The sequence below is a fragment of the Vigna unguiculata genome, chromosome 8 (genome assembly GCF_004118075.2).
Source record: "Vigna unguiculata cultivar IT97K-499-35 chromosome 8, ASM411807v1, whole genome shotgun sequence".
Lineage (NCBI taxonomy): Eukaryota > Viridiplantae > Streptophyta > Magnoliopsida > Fabales > Fabaceae > Vigna > Vigna unguiculata.
The window spans coordinates 37,702,256-37,724,154 of record NC_040286.1 but is presented as its reverse complement, the minus strand read 5'-3'; the positions used below and the strand labels follow the sequence as shown (position 1 = coordinate 37,724,154).

At 30.3% G+C, this 21,899-nt stretch overlaps 3 protein-coding genes across 3 annotated transcripts; 2 read left to right on the top strand and 1 right to left on the bottom strand.

Annotated features, from left to right (window-relative positions):
- The first annotated feature begins 12,752 nt into the window (after positions 1–12,752).
- Positions 12,753–13,701, top strand: LOC114194174. Its single transcript, XM_028084266.1, has one exon. It carries the CDS (start codon positions 12,897–12,899, stop codon positions 13,542–13,544), a length of 648 nt encoding a protein of 215 aa, XP_027940067.1. The 5' UTR covers positions 12,753–12,896; the 3' UTR covers positions 13,545–13,701.
- Positions 13,702–13,708: 7 nt separating this feature from the next.
- LOC114194173 (OBERON-like protein) lies at positions 13,709–16,575 on the bottom strand. Its single transcript, XM_028084265.1, has 3 exons — positions 16,376–16,575; positions 14,713–15,813; positions 13,709–14,572 (listed from the first exon to the last, which is right to left on the bottom strand). The coding sequence occupies exons 2-3, from the start codon at positions 15,776–15,778 to the stop codon at positions 13,959–13,961; spliced, it is 1,680 nt and encodes a 559-aa protein (XP_027940066.1). The 5' UTR covers positions 15,779–15,813; positions 16,376–16,575; the 3' UTR covers positions 13,709–13,958.
- Positions 16,576–17,351: 776 nt separating this feature from the next.
- Positions 17,352–21,658, top strand: LOC114195560 (pentatricopeptide repeat-containing protein At3g53170). The gene is made up of 5 exons (XM_028086068.1): positions 17,352–17,689; positions 18,468–19,563; positions 20,293–20,401; positions 20,551–20,643; positions 21,418–21,658. The coding sequence occupies exons 1-3, from the start codon at positions 17,384–17,386 to the stop codon at positions 20,313–20,315; spliced, it is 1,425 nt and encodes a 474-aa protein (XP_027941869.1). The 5' UTR covers positions 17,352–17,383; the 3' UTR covers positions 20,316–20,401; positions 20,551–20,643; positions 21,418–21,658.
- Positions 21,659–21,899: the final 241 nt, after the last annotated feature.

Below are 21,899 nucleotides of genomic sequence, written 5' to 3'. Positions count from 1 at the left end.
AGCTAATTGAGGATGGATCATGATTATCTCATCATCTGGTGGGGGAGGTTTAACCAAAAGCAAACAAAAACCATGATTAAAAATAAAATTTTTAAAAGGAGCAAAAAAAAAAACCAGAATTTTTAAGCATCAATTATTACTGTTCATTTTTTTTAGCTCTGCCATAATTGAATCTAGGGGTCTTCATTTAATTAACAATTCTCTTTTAATTTTAACTTGTATTTGGTGTTTTTTGCTTTTGCAAGAGTTGAAAATGACCGCACCCTCCAGTGTTTAAAGAGGGAGTACTCCAACTGTGCACTGCAGAATACGGATTTAAGTGCCAGAAAAGATAAAGAGAGTCAGAAGAAAAAAAAAAAAAAAAAGATGTGAGAAGAAATGGTTCTGGTGAAACGGTGAGAGCAAGAGAGAGAGAGGGAATAAGAATTTGAAAGATAGAGAGAGAAAAAAATTTTCATTTTTTCCAAAAGGGTAAAAATGTCAATGCAGGTAGCTCATTGTCCCGTTCCCAGTTCCATCAGAAGTGGAAAGTAACACTGTAATATTGTGTTGAGAATGTACTGGAAGAAGAACAATGGGCAATTATTCAGAGGAGTGTATGCTAACGTGCGCATGGTGCGAAAAGATTCTGGAATCAATGGTTTTTGAGAAAATTATATAGGTTTGATGAGGGGCATATAGGTGTAATGGGGGCATCAAAGAAAATGAATGTCTGCTATATACCTCACCCACCAATATATAATAATAATAATAATAATAATAATAATAAAAAAGGTTAGAATCAACCCACCAATAGTACTAAACAAAACCCCATTTACATTAAAAAAACTACAATCAAAACCATAATTGGTTTGACCATCATTGCATGCTTAATATTATATTAACTCATTCTATTTTATCATCTTAATGCAGTTTAGATCTGTGATCAATTTCTTGCCTTCAGAGTTAATCATCATTGTGGGATATGGAAGTAGGGTTATGCTATTAATTAATCATGATTTATGATTAGTAACATATATTTTCTTTAGTTTTCAAGTGGAGCCCACTTTTTTTTTTTTTTGAGTTTAGCTATGTTTGTGATATTTGTCATTTCTGCCAAAAATAGTAACTACCAACACTGTTTCACATACACCCACATAATTGTTCTTAATGTCATGCCACTTTTTTCTTTCTTCAAGTGCTTAACACAACATTACACAAACTTTAGGTTAATTGTTAATGATGTTAGAAGAACTTGTCATGCATTATTAAGTTTCAAAGTTAAGAATGTTTTTTTCAATTTTAAGATTAAATATGTTTTTAATTTTTACTTTGATACAACATTAAAATTTGTGTCTACCTCAAATTTTGATATATTTTAGTTTTCAAATTTTAAAGTAAAAATGTATAATCCTTATAATTCAACTGTCTTAATTTTTTTTACATGACAAATGCATTTTAAGATGATGTTTAAACTATTTTATAATGTTTGATATATTTTGACTTAAATGTCAATATGCACAGTTTTACACATCTACAAAATTAATATTTTATATTTGAATTAAATATGTTTTTGATTCCTTAATTTTTAGTAATTTTGGAATTAGTCAATTTTGAAACTTTAAACCAATTTAGTCTTTCATTTTTCAAAATACCTGGATTTAGTCATTTTAATCAAATTTTGTTGGGTTTATTTGATGTTTCGTACGCATTTTAAGATTGTATTTGAGTTGTTTATACTATTTGACACATGTTTGCTTTAATGTTAAGTCAAATAGGGTTATGAAACGTGTTTAAAATGTCAAATAAACTTATCAAAATTTGATTAAAAGGACTAAATGCACGTATTTCGGAAAATAAATGACTAAATTGATCTAAAATTTCGAAATAAATTAATTTTAAAATTCACTACAAGTTAAGGAACAAACACATATTTAATCATTTCTATTTATGTATCTATTTATTTTTAAAAGTTAAAAGTAAGCCTTAATCTTTACTATTTGTTATAAAAACTTGGATTATAAAAAGAAAATTTTCTGAGAAACAAACAGCATAGTCGTCTTTTCAGAGATATACGTGTTCTGTATGATAAATGATAGGAAACAAAATTCCGTATTATAAAAGCAGGTGAGTTTGATTTGGTGATATAACAATATATATTGGAATATGATGATGTAAGCTGAACTAGCTGTGGTTCCTATTGGCACCATTACTTTGTTTTTTTATGAGGAGTGTTCATAATTGGCAATTTGGTTTCGCACCATTACCTTTTTTTTTTGGTAGCTCTTCATATATGGTTGGCAATTTGGCACCATTAACTTCAAGTACGTTTATGAAGTAAAATCATCAAATATCTATACTCACAATAATAAAATATCATATTTTTCAAGGGTGTCGTCATTATAATTGTTGTTATTACATAAACAAATCATCTTTGCTCAAATATAAGTTTACATCTTGCTTGAGGTAACTAGTGGTTTTATAGTTTACTAGAAAAAAATATTTCTTTTTAATTAAATTTTCTTAAATTTGTTTAATGTTTTAAACATGTATTTTAATTAACATTAAAGTAAAAATATGCAAAAGAATATAAATAACTCAAATGTTATTATGAAACGCGTTTCAAATGTCAAATAAGTTTAATAAAATTTGGTTGAAAAAATTAAATTCACGAATTTTTAAAGTTGAAAGACTGAATTAGATCAAAGTTTCGAAAAAAGATTACGTCAGATAAATTTAATAAAGTTTGGTCAAAAAGTCTAAATTCACGGATTTTTTAAATTAAAAGAGTAAATTAGGTCAAAGTTTCGAAGAGGAAGTAATTTCAATTTTCACCAAAAATTAAAAAGTAAAAAATATATTTAATTATGGAAGAAAAATAAATTTATGAGATTTAGAAAGAGAAGAGATGAGAGGGTGAAAAAGAAAGCGACTAAGCAAAAAAGAATTAATGGAATGATCAAAGGAAGACTTAGATGGTTTAAACTTGTAGGGCCATGCTTCATTGTAATCCACTTGGGCATAATGGCATTGGAAGCTTTGTTACTTTCCCTTTCCAACTTTTCTTTTCACTTCTTGCCATGGAAACTAGTTCTTTATTTTATTTATTTTATTTATTTTTATTGATTTATTGATGTTTTTGGAGCTAAGTACTATGTTCATGTGGGAAGTGCATCACTGTATGGGGCACATCAAGTAACTATGTGTAGCTTCAATAATTACAAAATCCAGTTGGCCATAGACCCACCACAATGCCTATTATTCTCCCTACCAACATTTCTCAAAACAATAATATTCATTTTTTTTTCTTCTTAACCTATTCATTTTACCTTAATTAATCTATTTTATTTCTTTCATTTCTCTTTCTTCCTACAATATTACTATTTCCACAAACATGTTCTTCGTGGTCTTTTTTTTTTTAAATTACTCAACACCAACAACATGGAACTGTTTTCAAACGGCTTAGATTGTTTAATACAATTTCCTTGCATGGTTGTACACCAATTGTTTTTTCTTTATCGTTTCTTGGTTTTCAATGTAAGAGGAACAACTATGTATGGATTTTTTATGTTCTATTTATGTATAAGAAAAAAAATGAGATGGGATGTGTTGGTTTCAGAAAACTTTGACATTTTACTTTTTCACGTTTCTCTTCCATGATTGAAGTTTGAAAGTCTTGAAAATAGTTCAAGTGTGAGTTAAAATTTTACATTAGATAGAATAGACAAAGTTAAACACTATATAACAATAAAGACTCATAACACAATCGTCTTAACATTTTAACGTAAAAATAGTATCAAATGCGTGTAATACAAATATCAATATAAATATATATATATATATATATCCCACAAAATCTTTTTGAATTTATAGATTTTTTTTTATGTAAATAAAATGCTTTTAAAATTCCCAATTAAATAGACCTGTTTTTAAAATAATTTTTGTAAGTTACAAGTACTTGCAAATACTAACTGCTGCCTAATAGCTGAGTAGGATTTCTTGAAATTTTCTCAATCTTCGATGAATACAATGTTTTTTTAGCATAAAAAAAAATATTATACTTTATTTTTAAGAGAAATTATTCTATGGACCACCTTGTGCACTGCATATTTTACTTATTAATTATTATTAGATTATTTGATGCTTACTTGGTTAATAAGTCCCATGTGACATTATATTATTTTTCGTCCCTTTCACCCTTTACACTTTCATTGCCACAAACATCACTCTTTGCCATGTAACTCCTTTGAAACATGGCATGTGTGACAAAATAAAATTGGCATTTTATATATATTATTGTTTTTTTCAATCTCATTATGTCCTATAAAATACAACTTAATTTTTTATGTAATCTCTAATGACAAATCTTACTTTAGAAATCGTAGTAGTTTTTCTATTGTCAATTTGATTTTTATTTGTTTAAAAAAATATTAATTGAATAAGTTTGAATTATTTAAAAATTAAAATTAAAAATATTGATATTGATTTTTTTTTTATGAATAAATGTAATGATAAAAAAATAGAAACTTTAATTCCCACTATTAATTAAAAGATACAAACCCTATAAATTTCGTCATTATTATTATTAAAACATTCTCAAATATATTCCACCAAATTCACTTGAAGGTGTTGATGGATACTTTTTGTATGTATGTAATGTTTGTCCATATGTAAATAAAATAGGGAGGAACACATGAACAGTATATATGAATCTCTTCATAATACCCAAACATAATCAATAATTAATTGCATTTTGTTATTCATTTAGCTATTTTGTTCACCATATTATATATACCAATTACATAATATAATGTAATATTTTATTTTTCGGATTCCTTAGAGTTTTTCTAAACAAAATCTTATTTCATGTTATAAACTTCGAGTCTATCTTAGCGTAAAAGCTTATATTTAAGATGTCTAAATAAAGATCTTATACAAAAAGGTACTATAATGTGTCTAGACATCATAACTCTCTTTTTTATTCTTGTTTTTGACCTAATAATCGAAAATCAACATTGAAACGTTTGGTTCATTTTTCATAATCAAATTACTGGTGTAGATTATAGTTTTTGCATTAAATATTTTGAAATTTTCGATTCAACGAAACAAGGACAACAACAAAATTCGAAAAAAAAAAACAAGATACAAAAACATAGGAGGGTCCAATTTTTTAGAAGGGTTGGATGAAAAAGGCCAAAAGCAAATTGCGAAGCATCCGAACTCAAATTTGGAAAAAGTGTTATTGAAGGTTCAGAAATGAAGTGGCATATAAGGAAGATGGTGACGTTGTGTTAAATGCAAAGGAAACATGAATCAGAACCGGAGAAAGGTCGTTGCACATATATGTTTTAGAGAGGAAATGAATTATATTAAACAAAAAATAATAATATATATATATATAGTAATTTCATAATTTACAAAATAATCTATTAAATCATTAAATTAGAAGCAAAATATGGTTTAATTGTTGTAAGAATTTTTTGATGGCAAAGAGAAATTTAACATCAATGGGTAGTGAATAAGTCCATATATAAGATATTAGCAAATCACTTTCGACTTAAAACATTAAGACAATGTATTTATAGTTCATTTATATTTAGAGATGTCAAAATAGATTTCAAAATGTGAGTCAATCAGGCTCACTATAGGTTCGAGTATGGTTGGGTTAAAAAAATTTAGTTTTTTAAAAAGTGGATTGAATTATATCCGACTTACTTAATCCACGGATTAAACGGGTTTGAGTTGGGTTGAAGATGAGTTAACCCACTAACATTGCTTTATAATTTTTTTTGTTATAATTATTTACTACTTATAATTATAAGGTTCACAATTTCATCGTATTTTTAAATGTTATAATACTGTTCAATAATATTTGATTAGTTTGAATGTTTAAGTAATTTGTTTGTCAAGTTATATAAGTTGATACTTTAATATTTAATTATTATCTTTATAATAATATTTCGAGAATTAAGTGAACACTTACTATTTATAAAAAATAAATTAAGTCAATTCACTTTCATTGTAATGCCATAAATATATGAAATAAATTGAAAAAAAAAAAATCGTAAGTGAGTCAATGCACTAACTCACCAACCCGTGATGGGTTTGGTCGAGTTGCAAAATTTCTGACTCACCAACAAATGAGTTGGATTAAGTTATCTTTTTTTAGCTCAACCCATGATAGGCCAACTGGAAGGATAGAACCATTTAAATCTACTTTAAATCATACCCATGTGGGATTTTTTCAAGAGAGACAACAAGAGATTCAACATTAATAAATCATAAACAAATCTATATAAAATATTATACTACAGTTTTTAACTCAAAATCTTAAAACAATAAATTTATAGATCATTCTACTTGTATATATTTGTTATCTTCTCATTTTTATTCGATATAAAACTTCAACTCACTTGAATTTTTAATAATTGCATATATATATATATATATATATATATATATATATATATATATATTTATAAAGCTAATAAGTCAATCCTACTTTCTCTTAAATACATATTTTTCTTAAAGAACACAAACCCAGTAAACTTGATTATTTTTTTACGTTTTCATATAAAAACCCTAATATCCAAATCTCCGCCATTCATACAATCTTCTTCTTTCTTCTTGCATATTACAAGTTTTAGAAGCAAAGAAAACCTAGGTGAGAATGTGAAAAACACAGAGTAGAGAGAGAGAGAAAGAGAATTGGAGAAGATAACTAACTACGTAGGGTAACATCAGAGGTTTGATGGAACACAGGTACCAAACAAACATAAAGAAGTGATCCTTGAGCCAACAACATGTGTAGTCTGCCTCGGATGCACAATAACTGCTCCTTTCCTTTCAATTTCAACGTAACAAAAAAGGTATTCCTATATTACTATTATCACTGTTCCTACTTTCCCCTATGCCCTATTTTTTCCTACTATGCACCTACCTATACCTATTCTACTTCCTGTTAGACCTACACAATTATCACTATAAAATAACATCATAATTAATATTTATTAACCAAAACTCTAATCATCTCTCATATTATTCTCCTACTAATATATTCAAAAATATAAAATATTACTATAACAAAAATGACTTTGGATAACATTAAACGAGACCACAAGTATAAAAATATGGTTTAAACACAGTAAAGGTAACATATTTTTAGACTTGACTTAAAAACTATCTTAAGCAACATTTATCGTGTCCAAAGTATGGGCTAATCCATAAAAATGTGGTCTAAAATATACTAAAAATTAAAGCTTTTAGATTAGAAATATTCTCTCCCTCATTTTTTTACTAAAATGCAAAACTTAGTTCAAAAAACGAAAAATTTTAATTTCTTCCCTTCCTTTGATTTTAGATTGCAAACATCGAGAACTCATAGGGTTGAAAATGTGAAGTTTTAAGAAACATGTATCAAGATTGTTACCTTTTATGAGGATTTTAAACAATGATTTTAAAATTATTGTCATACTGAAAATCGTGACTTATTATCTATAACTATGTTTACCTAGACTACACTTAAAAAATTATTGTTTAAACTTTAACTCACAATTTTTATAATTTAACTCACAATTTTGTGTTGTTAGCTAAAATAATTTTTGTTATAGTGTATATTTAATCCGTTGAAAATGTTATAAAAAGGGAGAGATAGATTGAAATTATTCTTAACAATATAACTCCATGAATGTCATATTTTTCACGAAGAAAATGAATGGACAACCGTAACATATGTACAAGTCCGAAGTTGTCAACATAAACAAAATAGAGACAAAAATGAAAAAAGACAAAAGACATTATAATTTAGCTCACCTATCTATTTTCCTGACACACAACCTTGTCTTGACCAAGCTTGATAGCAACCTTTGCTATGCTCATTTTAATCTATGCAAATGTCTGCAACCCTGAATTAATTAGGTTGTGAACACTGTTGATCAAGTTGATTAATTTTGAACTTTTGTAATATAATAAAGATATGTCTGTTAGCTAGGTGTTTATAGTTTATAATAATGGGTGTGAAGAAGACATGGTGACGAAGATGGGTTTATAAAATGGACATGGAAGATTATAATCTCTAAGATTGTCTTGAAATGGATTTAGCATATTAAGAGTGTTTGGTTTCGCGTATTAAAAGTGTTTGGTTTCGCGTTGAAGAATTGTTTTTGGTTGAATCAATTGTTTAACATAAAAATAAGAACTAATTACTTCTTATTTAATATAAGTTTTTATTTTTTAATGAATTTTGAAAACCAAACACATACCGATTTTATATTAAAAAATTAATTTTAATCAATTTTACATTAATTTGACACGTAATCACACACTAAGTGATCGGTGAGATCGAAGATTTGAGAAATAATTTTTGTTTTACTGAGATAGAAGGTAACGTTTGGAGGGTATTTGATTAAGAGGGTGTCCCCCACCTTTGGTGGAGACACAAATCCCACTTCAAACAAATGCCACTTCAATTTTTCAACAGCTGAATCAATTTAAAGCATTTCATGTTGCTAATATGTTGGCCAAATTTTTTTTAGAGATAAGTACTTACTTTTAATTCATAAAAGGAATACATGTTTTTTTTTTTTTAATTAGAATTTGGTCTTTTATATTTGGATTTTTATTTATTTTAGTTTTTATATTTTTTCTACTCAATTGAATTTTTTGTTTCTTTTAAAGATTTAATATAGTCTTTAATTTTAAAAAAATGAAATTGAAATCATTATTAAGGTATTTAATGACAAAATTTGGTACCACGTATCAAAATTTAAATTATTTTTTATTTTAAATTTTGATAAGTAAAACATTTCGAATAGTATTAACATCAATTTTATAAAAAAATATAACATTGAGTCTTTAAAAAAATAAAAATAATAAAAGAAAAATATAAGAAATATAAGGACTAAACGAATAAAAAGTCAAAATATAACTAAGTTACTAACTAATTTTTTTATGAATACAGTTCGTTTTATAACTTTTAAAGTGTACTTGTTAATAAATACAAGTAATTATTATATAACCATATAGAAATTATTTGTAACATTGTTTTTAAAACAATTACAAATATTTGAGATGGTAATCAAGACTTTCATTAATAGAAACAATTACCACAATCAACTTTAGGTGTTTATTGAAAGATTCTAAAGTTATATATTTATGAGAGGTTGCTAATTTAATGCAATGTTGATTAAGCATTTAGAATCAATATTTAAGAAAGTGAAAAATGGTTGTTATTACAGTGTGAGATATTAACAACACTTTCAAGAAAATATCAGCTTAGCCATGTGTGATGCAAATTTTAAAAGATGCCAAATAATTAAATAATATCTATGTATACTTGAATTCGTGTTTTAGATTATTTATACAAAAAATAACGTTTATCACATCCATCTTTTTTCGTTTTTGCTTCCACTTTAATATCTCTTTTTCATAATGAAATATTATATTTAATTAATAGAAATAAATATAAACAATTTTTTTAAAATAAAATAGTAGTATTCATGATTGTTAAGTGGTACTATAAAAATTGATAGTACCAAAGTATCATAGTCCATTTAAATAAAAAAAAAAAACACTAATTGTTATCTTTTGGATTGCTGTAGGAAAAATGAACAATATAGTTATAAAAAAAAACAAATTTCACACTTTAAACACCCTCCTTGTTTAGGTCATGAATCAAACTCTATAAATGTGATTAAATTAAAGTGTGTTCTTGGCATATATGAAAAACTTAAATGTAGATTTTTTTGTGTGAAAAATTTGATCAAAAATTCAACTTGGATGACATGGAAAATCTGTTCTAAAGTTAAAGTTGGTGTGTTGCTATGACAACATTGATGTATCACAATTTTTTGAACATATTGAAATTGATGATACCAAATTTTCCACTACTTCAAATGAAGACATAAAAAACCAGTCATGATCATAGAGATGTTGGGTGGCCGAAAAACTATGCTTAGTGTGAACAGGTCATGCACACTACCATTGGATTGACATTGTTCACCATGGAAGGTGTAATATTAATCTCTTAGCATTGAAGAATACCATTTCATGAAAATAAAAATAAAAATAAAAATGACATCAAATGCAATTTTAACTTTTGTCCTCACATTATTGTGTCCATGATGCTCCAATTTTAATGTTTTAGTGATCCTAGGACCTTTGGTGGTCCTAAACTTACCATTGATTCCAATAAATATTACATAATTGAAATGTTCTATTTGTGAGTCCATATTTTTTACTGGTTTTTTTTTTGCTATCATCTGTTAAGCATTAAAAATATATTGTGTTGGTGTTTTAAATATTTTTTTAATACATTTTAAAACATCAAAATTAATGGTAATTAATATATTATGAAGACACAGTAAAAGAAAAAAAAAGACCAGCAGAGAATCTAAATTCTCTATTCGCTTCTACAAGAGTCACAAAGAAGAAAAAGCTAAGAAAAAAAATCATCTTCTTTTGAAGTTTGAAAAAAATATTATAGAATGATTCTTAAAGATATTCATAGCATCACTTCAACTTTATCTTCTTCTTAATCTTTTGTGAGTTTCACACTTTTAGGTTAGGTTTAGATGGGTCTTGATTTGGATATTTTGTTGTTGATTTTTCTTTTGAATTATCTTCTTGTTGTTATATTAATTATTGAATTCATGTTTAATATATATTTCCATAATTGACACCTTTTAAAGAGTTCATTGATAAAAAAAAATATGAAGTTTGTATTTGAGACAAAAAGTGTAAAAAGAAATAAATGGTGTGCATATCTTTGAATTTTATAAACTCAATGTTTGTTGATGGTTTTTCTTCACTCTAAGGAATTAATGCTCATTAATAGAAATAAAATGTGCACTGGACATAGGATGAAGATAATTTAAATTAGAGAAATTAAATGTTAATTGCGCAAAAAGAAGAAATTTATAACTGAAAGATATTTGTTTTTTATCAAATATAAAGATGAAAAAGTGTAATAATATATATTTTGATTCAATTGTATATCAATTCTAATGTATCAAATTACACACTAAACCAAATTGTTCTGTTCTAAAAAAAAATCAATTAAAAGAAGTGTATGACTTTAATTGATCATTGATTTTTTTTAATTAATTTTCAGTTATTCTTTTATCTATATGATTTTTGGAATATGTAACATTACGAGTTGCAAAAAGGTTAATATAGTCTTTTTAATGTAATTGTAACTTTTTTCTCTGCCAGAAAAGTTTGGATTCCCAATCTTCCATGAGAATCATATTGAATGAAAGTGAGATGAAAATGATTCATTGGAAAAACTAAGATTCTCAATCCAAGATTCGCAGAAAAGAAAAAAACTTTTTCTGCTATGCCATTTAAGTATATGACAAATAGTAAATGCGTTGATTAAACTAATTCACATATTCTCTTACTTTCTTATCTAACTAATTAAAATACTCAAATAATTCTTATTACGAATTAAATTTTTGCTTTTAGTTAGCAATAACAATAATTATGCTTACAAGAAAAACGTGGTGAGTATTAAATTAAAAGATAAAATTAAATATATTTGTTGTAATTAAATTAAACATGAAATTAGAATTTGTTAATGTATCAGATTTTGATATATTATGAATTTAAGTTAAAAATAAATAGATATAATTTTCTTAATTTAATGTCATTAAATATTTTTTGTGTTAAATGATGTTTGGATTTTACAATTGAACTGAACTGTATGTAATGATGTAAACAATTTTTAAATATCAGTATAAAAGTTGTATTAACATATTTAAAACAATTGAATTATAAGTTTTATATTTACTTATTTTTAAAGTTTACAACTTAAATATATGAAAATTAATATAATTTCTTCTATTATGATAATTATTTTACAATGATATAACTTGAATAACTATTGAGACATGATCAGTTAATTATATGCTATGAATAATAAATGTCAAATATCGGTATATTAACTTTATTATGATAAGTTTGTTATAATAAATTATATTAATTCATTTTTAAATAATTGTACTAAATTAAGATTATAGGAGACAAAATTAAAATATCTTATTATGAAATAAAAAAAAGTCTATTTAACTAATAATTTTCATTCCAATTACCTATATATTGTTTCGTACATAGGAATGAATGAGATGGCTACCTGATTTTCGGGGCTTAAGTCACAATAATCACTCTTAATTGTCTAATTAAGACAAAACAAAAATATGCATAAGATAGAGACTCAGTTAGTATAAAGTAGGGATGAACAAAATGTATGTCTATGACAAAAATCTAATATATACCAAATGAGTAAAATATTTTAGTTAATATTTTATAATTTAATCATATATATATGTGTGTGTTTTAATTATATTAATGAAATAAAAAAATTGTTTAAACTTATAATAACTTATTTTGTACTAATATTTTATAACACAGTTTTGTTTGAATAATATGATAAAATTATTTCTTCATTTAATTTTATATATAAAATAATGATCTATATATAATTTTATTTAAAATTTTAGAAATTAAAATTGTGAAAAGATCCAAAAATTTCCATAATACGTATGAATATAAAATAACCCGTGAATATTTTTTAAGCAAATCCAACTATCTGCAGGCACAGTTGCCATTACTAAGTTCAACTCAACTTTCAGATAATTGAAAAAAATCATCATTGATTATTGGTTTTACATTTTTAAAAGTTGCAATTAATTTAAATTCAATTTCAAATTTTACATATAACTCCTTTTTTTTTTTTCATTTATCTTTTCTATCTGTTATACCAAGATGCCTAAAGCATTCCCAGCTTTCTGAACTAACTACTGCATTCTAGGTACCTCTTCATGCATAACCGGCCTACGGCCTACCTTCTAACAGAGGTAAAAAGTGTGACAACATAAGCCTCAAACATAAAGGTTGCTATATATACCAAGCAAATTGAGATGGCAATGCATTCATCACACAAAACACACAACAGTAAACATTCAAGTTCTTACCCTGTAATGGCTCTCTGGTCTGTGGCACTTCTTACCCTCCTCTTTGCCATTGCTGAATGTCAGTCAACAATTTCATTCAACCAAACCGACCTAGAGGCAGCCATGACTGACATGAGAAACAGGTCTTACTATGGATTTGTCATCCTCCTCAAAATTCTCAACAGCCAGCAAAATTCATTCAGAAGCAATGATTTGACATTCCTAATGCCAAATGATGATGAACTATCACAATTCTCCATATCTCTGGAAAAGCTGCATGATTTCATACTCAGCCATTCTATTCCAACACCCTTGCTGCTCAGTCACCTATTACGTTTTCCAAATGGCTCTGTGGTTCCCTCCAGCATTCCAAATAGGATGATCAACATCACCAACAGCGGGAGAACAGGTTTGTTTGTCAACAATGCAAGGATTGTCACACCAAATGTATGCCAAAGCTCTTCAATAAGATGCCACGGAATCAGTGCTGCTTTGACGTTTGCAAACATGGTATCGTTCCACCGATCTCCAGAGGCTAATGATCAAACCCCCATGAACAGGGACATGCCACACTCAGCTGCATCTGTCAAAAAGATGAATATCCCATTTTTCTAGTAAGGAGAGAAAAACACTTCTTTGTACCGTCAGTTCCATTTTATCAATAAAATCCAATATTCTCCACATCTATTTGATTTGTAGTACTGAATAACTCATCATAATGCTAAGCATATTGATTAGCTAATTGAATTCCACAAATCAAGACAGTCAATAACAATGTATTCAACCATGCCAAACATAATGATTAGGTAATTAGATTTCACAAATCAAGACATTTAATAACTTAATGTATTCAAATATAAACCGCATACGACAACAAATTACTACTACCTCTTCCTATCTCTTCCCATGAAGGGTTACATTGTCTGGAACGTCTCGAACCTAGTGACACCAACTGCATCAATTGCGTAATAAAATAATATTACTATTATATAGGTAGACGATTACAATATGCATACACTAAGTCAATGCTTATGGGTTTGTTCGAAAAGGATGGCCGTCATTAGATGGGCCATCTGCACTGGGAGGAACACTATAGAGAAGATCATGGATTTTGGAAAACACCAAGGGGTCACCGCCACCACTGCTTTGCAATATACGCGAAGACTCCTGCATTTTGATCTTCTCATACAGATACTGCTTCTCAGCCTCGGCCTCACTTAATCTTTGCTTCAAATAATTGCTGGTATATTCTTCTTCTGATTTATCAGACTTGGCAAGAAGAATCCTCTGGAGCCGCTCAGCTTCTCTTTTAGCTTCATTAGCCTTCGTCTGGAACATATCAGCCTCTGCACTTTTAAGCCTCACAATTCTCTCTAGTTCTTCAATCTCTAACTTCTTTTTTTGCCTATCCATTTTTAGTTCTCCTGCTTCTCTGGCCTTGTCTGCTAATTCACGTTCACAAGCATCAAAAGACAACCGAGCCTTCTTGAACATTCTCATCTTCTCATTGGCTACCATTTCCATATTTCTTACAGCCTCATGCACCACCTCTGAAATTCTATTGCATGCTTCCTGTGGAACAATCAGTCTTCCACTTCCACTTTCAACATTTTCCAGGGTCTTTTGAGAGTCCAGCTCAAGCTCTTCGCATATGAAACGTATTGGTTAGAACAAAAAGAAAAGATAATGAATAAAACTACCAATACTTTAACATCAGTATTGCCTCACTAACTAATTACATTATACTAACTACAATTTTGAGGATAAACTAGAAAACTTGTACCTTTGAAAAACATCAATATTGCTGTGCATGCAGCCGTAGTTTCCACTTTGCCACTTCTTAAATTTTCCTTGAGATCGTCAGACTTCCAATGGAGTTTCCTCCCTCGTGGGTCTTTACTTCCATGAAAGATCCTACTGACAAAATCAAGTTCCCTAATCAGGGCCTCTCCATCCCATGACAGTGCACAATGCTGAAAGACATCTTTAACCCAACCCAGCAGTTCTGAAGTCCTATTGCATGCTTGACACTTAAAAACCATTTCGCTTGGCCCTGTTCCATTCTGTGTAGAAGGGCCCATACAAATAAGTTGCTCGCGAATGGCACAATCAGTGTGAGTCCAATGAGAACACAAATCACATCCAATCCAGCGGCATGTATTTACTTCAAAGTCAAACTTACTGCAGATAACACACATGCAAAGATTGCAGAAACCATTTCCATTGGTGCATGTCTCACAGGTACAATCTTCAGCAGGAAGCTGGCTCCCACAAGCTAGGTTTCTGCATCTCTTATATAGAAATATCTCAATCAATGAAGCCTGAGATAGATTGATGCTAGGATGTAAAAATCCCTGAATTCCAGTATTTATGGCAACAAGGATTTCGAGCTGCACACGATGTGTTCTTGCCAATGTCTTGGTTGTTAAATCAGATCTGCTCTGAACAAGCTTCTGCAAAATAAAAAATTCCTCTCTATGTTGCGAGCCATTACCTCCTTCAAGGATAACTCGAAGTTCGTTTTTCAGTTCGTCAAGAAATTCGCAAGGTAGATGAACCATTTTTTCACATATTATATCAACTCGTTCTCTTGCAACGTCATGAAGAGTAATTTTGTCAGAACCAGAAACACGACGTATAACTGCCTGATCAGGGCAATCACTCTCCCTTTTTATTGCTGCAGCAACAGGCCAAATTTCCCGAGAACTGGCACTTTCAGTCGGAGATTCACGGAGATTGCCAGTGTTTGATCTAGGCTCGTCAAGGGAAAGGCGTGGATCTGAAGAAACTAGAGACAGAGAAGTTCGTAGTCCTTCACCACCTTGTGACTGCTGTCGTGGAGGGTGCATGATTTTGCGGCAAAGGCTTCAGTTTTTGTTAAAACCTAGTGACCATACCCGACAAAAAAGATTTAGTTTGTAAGCAACTACACATATTCATTGTTACAGTAAAAGGAACTGGAGAAAATTCATAATCTGCCAACAGGTGCAGGCTTTCATCCAAAGCAAGAGCCAGAGATCGGAGAGAGTAAAAATATCAAACTATTTAGTAATCAATCAGGCCCTAATTTTTCCACAAACTGATGGCAAAAAACAAATAAATTCGAAAAAGGCAAATGATCGTATCCCGCACAATAATCACAACAAAAATCCATCACTGTTATGCAAAACCAGTACAAAAGAAGCTGGAGAGAAATGCAATCAATCTCTAACAGAAAAATTGATGTCAGACAAGTTTGCTCGTAATCAAATAATCAAATCATACGATGAAGAGAAAACTCAAACGACCCACAGCACAAGTTGACAATGAAATTCAGACTAACAAAATTGCTACAAAGAATGTTTTCAATCGTTGAACGTGGTGGATCGAAATTCACAGAATCAAAACAAATATATGCTTAAAGAAAAAAAGAACAAACAATTGATTGAAAAGGAGAAGAAAATTACCAGAGAGAGGGGAAGAGAAGGTAAAGTATCTTCTTCACACAAAACACAAACACAAGGAGAGGGGTGGGTTAGGTCAAAGGAGGGAAGAAACGGTGAAAAAGAGTGAAACGGCGAATGAAGGAGAAACGGAAATAGAATAATCAAACTGATATTTTTTCGTTTGAACTGTGACTCCGTGAGTGGGAGTGGGAAGGGAAGGAGGCTGGTATTTATTAACGGTGACCGGTCCACGCGGTTGCAAGGAGCGTTAAGTTAACACTGTTATCTTTTGTTTTGACAAAACTATGCCAGGTCAATCTCCAAAACCATTTCTCGATAATGTATGCGGATTTATTATAAATATTAATATACATTATATATTACATTTAAATTTAAATATTTATATAATATTATTTACGTTATAAATACTAGTGTAAACACAGGCGCTATCGCGCCTGTGTGTACGCATTTTTTAAATTATATTAATAATTGATAATATTGTAATGTTATTAATTTAATAAACAAAATAAAAGTATATTTATAAAAAATAAAATAAAATGTACGGAAAAAATAAGAGAAAAATAATTGTTGATGAATAGTAAGAGAAAAAAAGAAAAAAGAGATAAGTAAATAATTTTATAAAAACTTGTAAAAGTAACCGTTAATTTTTAAAAATTTAATAAATAATTAAATTATAAAGGGTAAAATTGGAATTATGAAATGTGGACACAAAAGAGGGAATCCCCTTTATATATAGTTATAGATATTTAGTATTAATAAATACATTAAACTCCCTAAAATATTTAATAAATATTTATGAATATTTAAATCATAATAACCATTGAAAATTTAAATATTTATATAATATTAAATTTTTTATCTTTCAATTTTATTATTTAAATAAAATTTTAAAATTTAAATAATTATTTTATTAATATTATTTTTTAATTTTAATATACATTATAATAATCATTTTTTATTTTTTTATCACAAAAGATGTGAGTCCTCTGGTTGTTGCGTGGGTCTGCAATGAACTTGACATGGTCGTCCGGTGTCACCTCCGCCACACCCTTCGCTCCTGCAACCGACAAGGCCCTTCCAAAGACACGGCGTCGTTTTCACGTGGAGTCGTTGAAGCGGAGGGCGAAAGCAGGGAGTGCGGGGCTGGTGAAAGAGCCGAAGAAGGAGTTGTCGCGCATTCTCCGAACCGAAGCTGCCATTAGAGGCGTTCAGAACAAGGCCAAGTCCAACTCCCATAAACAGCTCTGGCCCAAGGCCCTTCTCGAAGCCCTAGATGACGCCATCAAACGCCGTCGTTGGCAATCCGCTCTTGAGGCAAACACAATTTTTGTTTTAGATGCTGTTCAGTTCTAAATTTACACACTTCCATGATGAGGGGATTTTCTGCGGAACTGGAACCAATCTTCATTGGTTGGAGATTGATTTGTTTTTTTTTTTTTTTTTTTTTTTTTTGAATGAAGCACCTTAAGTGGACACTGAGTTATTCAAATAATCAAATTAGGGATAATTTAGCCCTTTCACCGAGTTTATAATCATTGGGGATGATGGTTTCATCTACCTTTAATTCATTGACATGTTTTGAGAATTTTAACTTTTGGATTGAGTGCAATGCAATGGTCAGTTGTGTTATACTGACTAGATTGAGCTATTCTTGGGGTTATGAAATTTTGGAGTTGCTACTGTTGGTTTTTGTGGACAGATGAGAGTAGTGTGTAAAGTGTGATGTTCTGGAAATCTTGCCAGGTGTTTAAATTCGAACAATATCATGTGATGCTTTGTATTTACTGCTTAACTTTTCATTTTGAATGTGACTGAAATTTTTCCAATGGGCATGACTTGGAGAATTATGTAAATCTTAATTTTTGAGCGACAAATCTTGATTCAGTCGTTGACCTGATTCATTTGGCCTTCATGCAATCACATATTTCTTCTGCAAAAAACCTAGGGCTGATTTGAATTTGAAATATTTCCTGGTCTATGAATGTACGACCTGAGTAGATTTGTTTAGGTCGGGGAACGTGACTGCAATTGATTTTTAAGATTAATATTTGTGTTCAGGTGTGTCTGAAGTACAACCTATTTCCTTTTGCAGATTTTTGCACTTCTTCGAAAGCAATGCTGGTATGAACCACGATGCCAAACATATGCAAAACTGTTGATGATGCTTGGCAAGTGCAGACAGCCTGAAGAGGCTTCCCATCTCTTTGAGATCATGTATTCTGAAGGGCTTAAACCTACTGTTGATGTCTACACTGCTCTTGTAAGTGCTTACGGTCATAGTGGTCTCCTTGATCAGGCACTTTCTACTATTGAAGATATGAAATCGGTTGTTGACTGCGAACCAGATATATATACATATTCTATTCTTGTCAGTTGTTGTGCAAAATTTCGTCGTTTTGATTTGATTGAACATGTCCTTGCGGAGATGTCATTTCTGGGCATCCAATGTAACTCTGTGACGTATAATTCCATAATTGATGGTTATGGTAAGGCTGGCATGTTTGAACAGATGGATAATACATTGAATGATATGATTGAAAATGGCAACTGCCACCCAGATGTTTTCACGCTGAATTCTTTTGTTGGGGCACTTGGAAAGGATGGGCAAATTGATAAGATGGAGAAGTGGTATGATGAATTTCAGCTAATGGGCATAAAACCAGACTTAACGACATTCAATTTGATGATAAAGTCCTATGGCAAAGCTGGCATGTATAAGAAGATGAAGACTGTCATGGATTTCATGGAGAGAAGGTTTTTCACTCCAACAATTGTCACATATAATACTGTCATTGAGGTGTTTGGCAAAGCTGGAGAAATTGAGAAGATGGATCAACACTTTCTAAAAATGAAGCATCTTGGAGTGAAGCCTAATTCTATTACTTATTGCTCACTTGTCAGTGCATATAGCAAAGTTGGACGTATCGACAAAGTTGAGTCAATCATGAGGCATGTTGATAATTCTGATGTAGTGTTGGATACTCCCTTCTTTAATTGCATAATTAGCGCCTATGGGCAGGCTGGTGACCTAAAAAAGATGAGCGAGTTTTTCATGGCCATGAGAGAAAGAAAATGTGAACCTGATAGCATCACTTTCGCTTGCATGATCCAGGCATACAACACCCAAGGGATGACTAAGGCTGCTCAAAAGTTGGAAAACATGATGATTTCTTCCAAAAATAACTTGGGTATGTTTCGATTTGTGCAACTTGTTCTTTGATGCCTTTTCTATGTGTAGGTCCTATTGTGCTTAGTAGGAAATGCGTAATCTAATAAGCATTCCTTGGTATTTGAGTCTACGCAACTTTTGTGATGGACAATTGTTATATGTCTATTAGTGTTGGTCATTGTTGAGATAGTTAGCTTGTTAGGTTGGGCTGAGACTGTGCAAAATAAGGAACATTGTGAAAATTAACAGAGGCTCTATAAATCTAAATTCGAGAGGTTTTTTGTGCTTCGTATCACCCCCGTTTTCCCTATAGTTCAGTTTCTTAGTTTTAGTAGAACTTTTCAGTTAATTTACGATCCCATGATTTGTATGTTTCCTCCCTTCTTCCAATCTTGGGTATGATCTTTAGTTTGACAATCTTGGATCGGACCTAGAGTAGGAATAAGTTCATGCCACCAAAGTGGATGCAGAATGTGAGAAAGAAGTTTTGTGGGATCCAAAGCAGTTAGAGAGTGTTGTTATGCGAAAGTATTACTTCTGCGTTGGTCTAAAAGTAAAGGGGTGTAGCTGGGTTGAGGTAGGCATTCTGTTTTGTATCAGTGTTATTGAGGAAGACCATTTGTTCTTTTTGCCTTCATATAATTACTTTTCTGCAATAGTAAGTCCCAAGGTTTGCTTATCGCTAATTGATTTTCCCTTGAATAAACTTTATATCATTGACACGCCTTACCCGAATTTTTACCAACAGGCATTAAGTTGATTGAATGCTAGCATGGATATTTGTGATTCAACACTTTTACTCAGCATTTTCCATGGTGATCCTCGCTCAGAAAGATTTTATTTGAGAACTTAAGCAGGTAAGCGTAGATTCATCTAAAGCATAGATTCAATACTTCCTATATCTACTTACTGTGCCTAAAATTCACTTTAAGATAGAAGCCTATGTAAACTGAGTTCTGTAGTCTGAAATGTATCTCACTCACCCACATTTTCAAATTCATCGTAGGTACCGTAAAAGCCATGCTATACTGTATCAACAGGCAATAATATAATTGCAAAAGGCATCTTTTGACCAAAGAGGATGTCCATCATTCAAATGGTATTCGATATCTTGATAAATTTTGTCGAACACCCTGCTTTGTTCTGTTCATAGGAACTTGTTCCTTATTTTCTGTCTCATATTGAAGTACTTTTTGTTTCAGTTTTTATGATTATTACTTTGTTGGTTTTCAATCTCATCAGCATAGGTGAATCTCCGAGCATCGAAAAATTTGAGTCTGCATGTCACTTAATTTTATCATCAGTTTCAATTGTACTTATATGCATCTGGTGTTAATTACACTGTTGTTTGTAATTTCATTTCAGGAAGACTAAAATTTTTAGTTTATAAATGATTGCCCCAATAACTATTGGGGTTTGTTGTTTGAGGGTAAGAAGTGGGAGAATTTTGAAGGTAGATTTTTTTAAGGAAGTGAGTTTTATCGGAGTAATATTTCTTCTGGGGGGGGTAATTGTTACTCTATCATTACTTTCCAAAAGAATTACTTTTCTTTCTAATTTCTCATTCTCTCAATTCCTTATGTGCTCTTTGCAGCATCGTCACGATCAACTTGCCACTGCGGCAAATGGCAGTGTTATATCCAACCCTAATTCATTCTTTTTAACGCTTTGATTTTGAATCTTCAGTCCCACTGAATGCTTCCGTATCTATTCAGCAAGGCTAACTGTTTTTTCCAGTCCTGTGTGTCAAATGCATCTGTGCTTCCACTGTGACTTTTACCCATTAAATTAAATAGCATAACCCTATGCATAGCTACAGTCTTTTGCACCATCACCCTTTACTAAATTTGAATATTTGTGTTGTGCCCTGCAGGGAATCTTTGATATGACATTGAAGTGCACGTAACATATGTTGAGTTTATTTATCATGAACTGAATAGCATCTTCAATCAAATTGGGTGTCCTGCAAACCATCGAGCCAACAACTCATTCAACCTATTGGGTGTTCATATTTGTCTATACAGCTTACTTACCAATGAATTGCAGTGTGCCATAAGGATGCCAATACTACGTAATGATAAATACTACCAATAAACTCATTTCTCATTCTCTCTTCTGTTGAGTACAATTTATACGGGTCCTAATGGGTCTCATTTCTCATTCGGTGAGTTTCATCCCTAAAGTAGTAGGACCTACATGGATTTTAACAAACAGTAAATAGATGTTAAAAAGAAAGTGTGAAGAGACTTGGAGTGTTCTGTTAGCACTATTTCCATATGGCTTAGTGACCACAACCAATGAGTGGAACGCCAACTTATTGCATGGTTTGTTAAAATAATTAAATACGTCCATTTA